This window comes from Haemaphysalis longicornis, unplaced genomic scaffold (assembly GCF_048455015.1).
Source record: "Haemaphysalis longicornis isolate Haplotype H1 unplaced genomic scaffold, Haemaphysalis longicornis Haplotype H1 scaffold_3, whole genome shotgun sequence".
Classification (NCBI taxonomy): Eukaryota; Metazoa; Arthropoda; class Arachnida; order Ixodida; family Ixodidae; genus Haemaphysalis; species Haemaphysalis longicornis.
The window spans coordinates 23,709,202-23,719,914 of NW_027526335.1; the positions used below are offsets into that span (position 1 = coordinate 23,709,202).

Consider the following 10,713-nt stretch of genomic DNA (forward strand, 5'->3'; position numbering starts at 1 on the left):
TCTGTAGGCCGGCTGATCGTCCACTATGATGGGCAGGCGGAGCTGGTTTCAGCGCATAGTTTGTGAAGACAGAGTGCACAGATGTCTGGCTTGTACAGACTTCGCCGTAACATTTGTCATACACCAGAGTACCCACCTCTACGTCGCTTACGCCAGGCTAAATCGATGCACAAGCACATTGTCATTACACACCCATGTGATTGGGCCTTTACAGTGATGGTGATAGCAAGAGGCAGCTGCAAGTAGTGTCCTCCTCTTGCTTTCTAATATTTTCAACAACTTCGATGATGATGATGATTGTTGTTTAATGGCCCAAGGCCAACAAGGATTTTCAACAACTTCAAAATGTATAAAATATGAATAACATTATACAGCTCCCATAGCTATAAAAGGAACCTTACCCTCTACATGAACCAATTAAAAGCAGGACATGCAGAAGTGCAGCGATTGTCCAGAGTTGTTTCTGAAATAAAACTTCCCTTTGAAAATCTCTAAAAGCATTTTAGATGCGACGGCATCTCATTCACTCGCCTTGTCCCTCCATACGGCGTTGTTGTTGTCCGTCCACACCCCTTCCCCATTCTCCTCACCGCGCGAGCTGCGCTCTCCGCCGCTCACCCCCTCTCCTCTCCGATAGCGAACACTCTCTCGCGAGGGGCATTGGATTGGATTGGCTTGGCTTGGATTTGGATTAAAGTGGATTGTGTTGGATTGTGTTGCGTCATAGCTGCGCCACGTTGCGTCATAGCCGCGGAGAAGGTTCACGGCACATTTCACGCGATGGGAGAATCAACCTAACGGAAACAACAATGGAACACCCTATGTGTGGCATCTACACAGGGGTTCCCGCGAGGGGAGGTGGGAGTAATTTTTCAAATAAATTTCGAAGTCCCCCAAAACAACTGTGTAGGAGGCACACAGCAACAACGTCATGACCTTCTAATAGTCATGCTGAACCAGCATTCCATCTCTTTGCATCCCTGTAGACCTCTCACATGTACAAGGTTCATGACTGCGGGGAATCCATGCCGTAGGCGACATACACCGTCGCCTACAACAGTGAACCCCCGTTCCGAAAAACCATACATCCCTATGGCAGCCCACGTGTTGTCACCAACTGTGCATTTTACTCACCAGGAACCCAAGCCATGGCATCTGAAAGCCCCTTTATGCCCAATGCTTCTGGTGCACAGGCACAAAGTTAGTTGCTCTCAGTAACACTATGCTTGCCGATGAAATGACTTACTACCAGCCCGCACACCTTACAATGAACCCTGCACAGCACGGCACGTTACGCAACCCCTGAAGTTCGCACAGGAACTTTTGTGCTGTCCCCCAGGCGTCATTCAGGCAACTACGTTGCCAAAGCTGGAAGCAGTTTTACCAACATTATGCGGTGAATAACCAAGCTCTCCCAGTATTCCAGGTCACGTTACTATTGCCATTGAAGCCATGAAACAGTGCTTGCATGCTTGTCATCGTAAAAAAAAAAAAAGCGACTTACATTGCAAATTGAGCGAAAGATGATGGCGAAAAATCTCCATGCCGTGAAGGTGAACATCGTGAACAGCCAAGGACGAAACTTTGCCTCTTTTTCCTGCGAACAAAAACCAAGGTACAGCTCAGTTGTAGTTCAATTGACAACCTTCTTAATTTGTATTTCTTAATTCCAAGCAACATTTTTCTCAAATGTGACGTTATTTTTTTTTCCAGGATTTGTTGGGCTGTTCAGTTCATACATTTAGCATACATGGCGTCCAAATGCCAGAGTAATTTTACTTCAGAAGTGTAAAGCCTCAAAGCAATATCATCATGAAGGGGCACTCACGCTCAAATAAAAGTCTTACCTTTCTTAAAGCCATAACCATGATGAAAGAGGTCGTCAGCAGTACAGAGCTTATCACGAATGATATCACCGAGACGGTAATAAGCAAGTTCCGAACTGCAAAAAGAACATATTGACACATGAAAGGCAGATGGAGTATTGCATAAACACACCACAAAACAGGAGCCGCACAAACACAGCATTGGTTAAGATAAGTTCAGTGAAGGCTAAATGCTCTATAATGTACCATCCAACACAGACCAACAGTGGCACGCAACCTGTGAAGGAACACTTTCGGAACAAGGAGTTGTGCAACAAGCAAAGCTTTTGGCGAGCCCAAAAATTATCAAAACGTTGGGCACCACTAACTGGTTGGGTATGTGTATAAGCAAAAAGCCTAGCCTGCCACTGATCACATCGCTCGTTGCTCTCTAACATTAACCTTTAACTACACACTGTTCATACAGTACTCATAAGCCCTGTAGCCTAAAATCGTTAAGTTATGGTCATCATCATCATCATCAGCCAGTCTACGCCCACTGCAGGGCAAAGGCCTCTCCCATTAATCTCCAATTATACCGGTCCTGCGCTAACTACGACCAATTTATCCCAGCAAACTTCTGGATCGCATCTGCCCATCTAACTTTCTGCCGCCCCCTGCCACGCTTGCCTTCTCTAGGGATCCACTCTGTTACCCTTAATGACCAACGGTTATCTTGCCTTCGCATTGAATGCCCTGCCCTATGTCCTTAACATGCATTTGTTCCCTGACCCACCCCGCTCTCTTCTCATCCCTTAATGTTGCACCTATCATCTTCTGTTCCACTGCTCACTAAGGTGTCCTCTTCAGCTGTCATTAAAGGCGTCCTCCCCCCCCTTCTCTCTCTCTTTCCTTCTTTCTTTAAGTTTCTGCTCGGTAAGTGAGAACCGGTAAGACGCAGCTGTCGTACACTTCCTTCTTCAGGGACAATGGTAGGCTGCCATTCATTATCTGAGAATGCCTGCCAAATGCACTCCATCCCATTCCTATCCTTCCAATTGTCTCTGCCTCATGGTTGGGATCTGGGGTCACTACTTGGCCTAGGTAGCTATATTCGCTCACCACTTAGACTGCCTTGCCACCTATCTGAAACCACTATGCTCTCCCGAGGCTACTGAGCATTACTTTAGTTTTCTGCATATTAATTTTCAGACCCACAATTCTACTCTGCTTGTCCAGTGCAATTATCATCTTTGCAATTCATCCCCTGAGTTACTTAACAAGTCAAGTTATGGTACGGGAGTATAAGTAGCATCACCTTGACCTAGAATTTTTTACATAAAGTGCTTTTGTATGCAAGAAAAGGCTGCAATAGGTCTGCAGAAACAGCAGATCAGGGCTGAACATTCCACTGTAGCGATGCTGTCACTTTTTGGAATGCATACAATTCAAGGTTGCCGGCACTTAGTTATGGCGTGAAACTATGTTAAAAATTCCGTAGACAGCTGAAAAGCACCAATATAATACGAAGGGTGAATTATATAAATTGAGTAAAAGTTTGAAATGCATGCCCTGCATGCAGGTGAAATACTGTGCTGGAATGCCGCTCGTTGTTACAACACTAAAGCTGCTAGTTTCTTTTATACGCGAGTTTAGTAGCACCCCTCTCCAAACTTTAGTTGTCTACACACATAAATGTATGCGTGGATGGATGCCTTCAGTGCAGGCTAAAGCAAAAACAAGACACATCAGTACTGGGGATGAAACAAGGACCCCACTGGTTCTGCAGTAGGAATGATAACCACCTGGTATTGTCGTACAGTAAATCCGCAGTCAGGAGGGGAAGGAATAACCAGCACGGCTTGTAAACTCTGTTTCAACTGAAATCAGTAGTTGCAAAAGTACAGGCCATTGCTAGACAAACATGGAGGGCCACCTGTTTTCACGAAAAGGAAACTATCCTAGGCCCACACCCGCATGCCAGCACACAGAACATATCCATCACAAGTCCAGGGATTACTAAAAACAAATAAAAAGCTGCACGCATCCTGCACCTTATGCTGGGTTGTTTGCCTGTTTGCTCACTTCACTGCTTCATTGCTCAAGTAAGTGAGCACTTCATTGTTCCCTCACTTCAAAGTGTGTAACGCATGTTAGCACTAGCACACAACGCAAGTTATCAGCCAAGGATTAATCAAATCCGCACCCTAGGAATGCCAGCTTGTCTGCTAAATGGCTTGCCAAGTCAGACGGTTCATTTTTGTATTTGATGCAACCAACAACTTTCTCAGGGCGAGATCCATTCAGCCCCCTTGTTTTACAATACATGCAGGCAGCATAAATAGTGTAACGAACGAAGAAAAAGAGGTAACCCCTTTACGGACCAGGCTAATTTCTACATTTTCATGGGTTCAAATTTGATTGGAAAACAAAAGTAACTTCACTTGGTCTTAATAACCACATGGCTGGGAATGACATTTTTTGGGAGACAGTGTCAGCTATCAAAATAGTAGCTGTCACTGTTTCTCTCACAATACATAAAAATGACATTGTGCGAATAATAAGCCTTAAATGCATTGCATATTCCTTCTGCAGGATTCAAAATTGCGACCCTCCCCAACCATTCAATGTGCAGGTTCTTAGAGCTCTATCTTCAATGTATTAATAGAACGTTGACCATGCTGATGTGAACAGAAATGCAGGGTTTTGTGAAACGATTACAACATAAAATAAAAGCTAAACCACGAACTACGCAGCCTATATTAGGACAAATAGTTCTGTGCAGGGTCTATTATGCCGGCACTTACCGTGCTGATTGCCGCTGTAAACGAACAGAAAACTGAACCCGAAGTAACGGTAATGTGTCGAGCCAGGAGACGCCTCCGCAAGGCAATAGATGTCAAACACTGTGAGTACGATCATGAAAAAGCTTTCGACCTGAAACGAAAAAAAGAAGACGGTGCAGTTATGAAATGAAATGTAGCCCAGGTTTAAAATGAGTGTCACACGTTTGTAAGTAAAGTGTCGTTCATATGATCACGTACGAATCGCGATTGTCCTCAAACGAAGTGTTCTGTGTAGCCAAAAAGTGAAAGCGCGCACCGATAACGGCAACCCCACAGCGCAAGGGTTTTGAAGTGTAGTTTGGCACGACTTGCAGGCTTTAATTCCCGGAGCAACATGCAATGCGCGGTACTGCGATGACGCGCATTCTTAACAGGTGACCCACTTCACAGTAGCCGAGAAAGCCACACCTCACAATGAAATCAGCCCGAAGGTTAAAGTTTTACTACCACCTTTGTGTGCCCCGACGAAAAGTTCCGCGGATAAAAACGTTAGCTGTCTGGCATTTCTAAACGCATGAGCGACCACCGACATGAACACACCCAACGTCTACAGGCAGCGATCAACTTACGATGGAGAAAATTCCAGCGATGTAGCTTCCGTACTGCAGGTCCGTGAAATACGCGGATCTTAAGAGCGGACGACGATGGTACCATTTCTGCCGAGATCGGTCCAGCACCGACGGCATTGCGTCAAATTCAAACGTAAAAAGTTTGAAACTTCAGTAACCAAACGACCAAACTGGCAGAACAACCAAAAACCCGTCACGCCAAAGTTTGTTGATCGAGAAGCGGATGTGACGAACCGGACGCGTTTTATTGCTAGGCGTCGCTGGTGTGGTGTCGTAATCTCAAACCAGGCAACGCATAGTCATGCGAAATTTCCATACGTCGTTTTCATTGAGTGGTGTTGGTATTCTTACCTTGAAAAACATTTGCCAGTGTTCCTAAAGCTGAAGAAAACGGAACGTGAAATGCTGAAGCAATCGTCTGATAGCGGAGAATGTCTGTATCGCTCGTGATCCTCAAATTGGAAGTGGCAAGTGACTTCCCGATTTTGTCTCACATCAACTACGTCTCGGAGAGGGCTCGAAGGCTCTGTTACGCATCTGCACCGTTTCGCGGAGGAGAGTGGCATTCGAGTAAGCTTCAGGAGATCAGAAAGGAGAGCCGTGGTTGCCGCGAGCCGCATGACATTGTTATTGAAACAGTAACGATAGACGCGGATGATATGGCCTCCAAGCAGGCTGCGCGTTGTCAACGAAGAGCTGAGCCCTTAGGTGATCGTCCAAAGAGTGAGCCTCTTGCGCCTAAAGAAAATGACCCTAAGCTGTGCCCAGGCGATTCAGCCGATTCAGATAGAGGGGTTGTGAGTACAGCGGAAAGGACTAAGCCGCCCGCCCTGAGCCAAATTCCCTTCTACAGCGGTAACCATTGCGTTGAGGTAACAAAGGGAATACTGCACCTCTTCAAGGAGAACCAGCAGACTCCATTGGCTGACGAGGAGCGGAGTGAAATGCTGTGCATGTTGGCCGTCCCAGCGCTGATGACTCTGCACGATTTGCTGCAATTCATCGCGCCCGTTACCGCGCACGTCGAAAGCATTCGCGTCATCCGCGATTCTAAGCCCAACCTCTACATGGTGCTGCTCAAGTTTCGAGGCCAACAGTGGGCCGACGAATTCTACCAGAACTTCAACGGCGAGCGCTTCAACTCAATCGAGCCAGAAGTGTGTCACCTGGCGTACGTCTCCCAGGTGGAAATGGTCAAAGAAGGCGAAGGCGACGGAGTTCCCGGCCACACCGAGCTGCCCACGTGTCCCGTGTGCCTTGAACGCATGGACGAGTCTGTGGAAGGAATCTTGACTATCCTCTGCAACCACACGTTTCACGACGGCTGCCTGGCCAAGTGGGGTGACACCAGCTGTCCCGTGTGTCGGTACTGCCAGACGCCAGAGCCGGTGCCGGACAACCGCTGCTTCAGCTGTGGCTCACAGGAGAACCTCTGGATATGCCTCATCTGCGGCCACATAGGCTGCGGCCGCTACGTCGAAGCGCACGCGTACAACCATTACGCGCGCACGGACCACACGTTTGCGATGCAGCTGGGCAACAACAGTGTCTGGGACTATGCGGGAGACAACTACGTGCATCGCCTAGTGCAAAACAAGACGGACGGCAAACTGGTGGAACTGGAGAATGCCCGCACCGACAGCGATGAGAAGCTTGACTCTGTGCAGCTCGAGTACACCTACCTGCTGACAAGTCAGCTCGAGAAGCAGCGGCGCTACTTCGAAGACTGCATGGACATGCTGCAGAAGGACAGCAGCCGGCAGATAAACGAGCTCAAGGAGAAGACCCAGATTGCTGTGGAGGAGCGCAAGGAGCTGGAGCGGAAGCTTGGGCAGGTCGGTCGTCTGAGCCGCTCTGCTTGCACCAGTGGGCTGGTTAGCTCCGTGCCATTTTTTTCAAAGGAAAGTATTTTTGGTGGCACAAAAGATTTGGGCTGCTCACTTGCAGTGCAGAGAGTCATGAGGACAGCTATAAAATTAAAACCTTATTTGGTGACACCGTGCAGGATCTGAGGGTCTTACAAAGCAGCCTGAAAGGTTACGTAGGCCTGCCCAAAAGCTGCAGAACGAAAAGGGGTGTATAAATATGACATTATTAATAAGCAGGCTTTTGCATGTGTGTGTAAGTGCTACTCACTGATGGGCCCTTCAAGATGAGCTTTTGAGGAATATAACTCTTACTATGTATCTGTAAACATAGCAGACGTAAAAACATATCTGCTTGTAAGGAGATGCATATGGGGAACAACAGTTATTGATAACTAGCCTAGCGATGCTTCCAACAATAGAAGTAATCAACGTGAATTAGGGAGCATGCTCTGTCGTAAAGGCAGCTCTTATACCCCCGTCACACGGCAAATCTAATGTCATTCAAAGTGAATGACATTAGCTGCTAACGACATTCAGTTCGGCCGTGCGGGTCTACACGGTGAAAAAAATGTCATTTGATTGTGATAGCAGTGACGATTAGCGAGCTTGCAAAACCGCAAACTTATATTTCAAACGCATCTAGGATGTTTACTTTCATATTTTTTTTTTAAACATAACAAAGAAATATTTAAAAAAAAATAAGAAAATCACCAGTTTAGGTGACATCAGTTGACATCTCAAGCCGAGACAAGTCTGCAAATATCCGTATTAGGGTAGTGCGTGCACTGGGAATGAGATTTTATTTTGTTTTAGCACTTGTTTGTGTTTCTTTATTCGAACAACAACACGAAGAGGCAAATATAAGTTTACTGACAGTTTTTCGAAACAGTATTCCTTGGTTTATTACTGAATTTTCTAGTCTAGTGACGCGCCACTGCTGTCGAAGCTACTCATTTGGCCGCTAACTGAGGTCCGGGACCTCAGTTAGCCGCTAAATGTCATGCGCCTCAAATGTCATTCGGTATTCTCGTGTAGCACCGAATTAATGACCTTTAGAGCGAATGACATTTTCTCTAAATGTCATTAGACCTGCCATGTGACGGGTAACAACATGAACCAAAGGGGGGGGTGGGGAGGGGGGGGGGGGGGGGGGGGCATAAAATACCGACAATGCCAATGGGCAGGATGACAAGTAGTGAAATGCAGGAACTTGGGATTGTTTAGGGGCTGAGAAGGGAAGAGGCTTTCATCCTGCTATCATGCAGCTGCATTTACTAAGTGTGCTTTGAAGCATCACTTTCATTCCTTGCAAACTATTGATTGCACAGGCTTCTTAAAATGAAGGGGGGGGGGGGGGGGGGGGGTGTTCAGACAGTTTATTTCTTCCAAGTATCAGAAGAATATAGTAAAATAACAGGGAAATAAAACTTCATAACTGTCCGGCCACGTCTCTTTGGAGATTCGTTGTTTAAAAGAGCTGCTTTTTTTCGCTCTTGTTGTGTATTCGTCAATTGAAGGATGAAAAAATAAAAAGCACACGAGTGAGCGAGCTCAACTAGGATTGAAGCCAGAGTTGTGAGGATGTGAAGTGGTGAGTAGGAATCAAAGAGAAAGGAGAAGCAAGAATGACACTAATAAGATGCAACTGATGGTGAGAGGAGGAGTTGTACTGAATTCTTGAGTGTTCAAAAGATCAAAGGCAAAACACATCTCATGCACGTTTTCATCATCTTTTTCTCAAAAAGTCTGGAAAAACTTTTTTGAACCAGTGCTTACTGTGAATATTTTGTGCTGATGGCTGCAGTACTGTTGAACTGTCATTTAAAAGTGAGAAACGCCTAGATCCAACATCTTTACTGATGCACTGCTGGTCTTTTCCCCATCCAGGTGACCAAGGAGCGGGAGTCGACGCGTCGCAAGTCTGAGCAGCTGTCTCAGCAGTTGACCAAGACCAAAGGGGAGCTCCAGGAGGAGAAAGAGATCAACAAGTGCTTGCGTGAAAACCAAGTGGCGTGGCAGGCACGGCTAAAGGAGGTGGAGGCCAAGCTGCAGGAGCTTCAGAAGTCCAAGGACCAAGAGATACAGGATCTCCAGGAACAAATGCGAGACCTCATGTTCTACCTAGATGCAAAGGAGAAGATTAGCTCGAGCACGTCTGAAGTGCAGCAGGAGATTCAGGAGGGCACCATCATCGTCGGAGCCCCCGGACCATCGGGCACGTCGACGCAGAAGCAGCGCAGACGGCGGAACCGCTGATTGCGTGGCGGCACTGGGGGGATTGTGGGGGACAGTTTGTTATTTATCTCCATGCAACGTGCAGAGTACGCTATTTTTCAAGCTATCCCTGGTCGGTTGCGTGCCTCTCGAAATGCCAGTGGCGGCAAGGCTGTGGTAACCAGTAGGTGCCCATGTTAGGTGCACACTAGCCCGCGGAGTTAGTTGATTTGCTTCTACTTCTGGAATAGGTATGGCATGAAGTGCCATATGGTAGCTGGAAAACTTTCACTGTGGTTTACTATAAAACAGCTTTTTGTAAAGCAAGGCTGATTCTCCTTGTACATAATGGGAGTGTGTGAGATGGGGCTCTTATTGTTAAGGTGCTTTGCCCGAGTAGTTGAGACTTCTAAGGTTTTTGTGTTGGTTTGTTATATCTTGCAAAACTCCTAATGAAATTTAGGCATTGTTTTTAACTTTTGCACCATTAGTCAAGTTTCTGTTTTGAATCTCAATATTTTTTTTTAGAGTAATGGGCAGTGTAGAATGGATAACATGACTGAAAGCTTGAATAAACATACTGTTTTGTTTTACTCAGATGGCATGTTTGTTGCATGACCTTAATTGCAATCAACTTATTCCTTAAATAACGATTTGGGGTAGATTTATAGCATATTTAAAGCAATTATTTGTTAGGAGGCCTGGAGCTCTCAGAAAACTAGCTTGGATACTATTAGCATGTAATCTTACCATAATAGCAGTTTTAACAAAGAGGGAAAAAATAGGCATGGTAGATATTTAAGGTTTGAAAACTGCCTGGCACTTGCAAGCACTGCCCAATGAAACGTCTCAACAAGTTTTGGCCTGTGCTTACACTATAGCTGTGAAACGTTCAGCACTTGCCTTGGATTCATTGGATCGGTAGCAGAGTAAAAGGAGTTGCTTACTTGTTACGTGGTTTTTAAGCACCCCGCTTTTTGCAAAGACACTTGAGGCTGAGCACGAGGTTGCAGGTTCGATTCCCGGCCGTGGCGGCTGCTTTTCTGATGGAGACAAAAAGCAAAAACGCCCGTGTGTACGAGATTTCGGCGCACATTAAAGATCCCCAGGTGGTCAAAATTACTCCGGAGCCCTCCACTACGGTGCGTCTCATCGCCTGCATTGCGTCGGCACGTTAAACCCAACAATCAAGTCAAAATCAACCCTCTCGGGATTACACTGAGATTAAGGGTAATTATGACAGGTCTGAAATTTGGCACATAACTTCTGTCAAACTAATGTGTGTTTGCTGCCCATTCGCAGCACCTGCTTTTCTAGGAATTAGCGGCTGTAGAAATTATGTAAACTCATACTTTGTGCTACCAGATCTTGCCATTGGTTTAAATGGTTCCCATCAGTATTACAGTGCACC

At 46.2% G+C, this 10,713-nt stretch overlaps 2 protein-coding genes across 3 annotated transcripts in view; one reads left to right on the top strand and one right to left on the bottom strand.

Moving 5' to 3' along the window:
- Positions 1–5,451, bottom strand: part of Pasi2 (Protein pasi2) — a 29,716-nt gene extending 24,265 nt beyond the window's left edge. The window contains exons 1-4 of the mRNA XM_077702641.1: positions 5,221–5,451; positions 4,613–4,742; positions 1,848–1,942; positions 1,505–1,597 (exon numbers count right to left, since the gene is read on the bottom strand). Of these exons, the coding sequence (XP_077558767.1) occupies positions 1,505–1,597; positions 1,848–1,942; positions 4,613–4,742; positions 5,221–5,337 (435 nt within the window). The 5' untranslated portion in view covers positions 5,338–5,451. The remainder of the gene's footprint in view (positions 1–1,504; positions 1,598–1,847; positions 1,943–4,612; positions 4,743–5,220) is intronic.
- Positions 5,452–5,501: 50 nt separating this feature from the next.
- LOC144174147 (BRCA1-associated protein) lies at positions 5,502–10,012 on the top strand. 2 transcript variants are annotated; one of them, XM_077702639.1, is made up of 2 exons: positions 5,502–7,094; positions 8,976–10,012. In XM_077702639.1, exons 1-2 carry the CDS (start codon positions 5,652–5,654, stop codon positions 9,342–9,344), a joined length of 1,812 nt encoding a protein of 603 aa, XP_077558765.1. In that variant the 5' UTR covers positions 5,502–5,651; the 3' UTR covers positions 9,345–10,012. The 2 variants fall into 2 exon arrangements, with proteins under 2 accessions (XP_077558765.1, XP_077558766.1); XM_077702640.1 differs by having other exon boundaries at positions 5,502–7,055.
- The last annotated feature ends 701 nt before the right edge of the window (positions 10,013–10,713 follow it).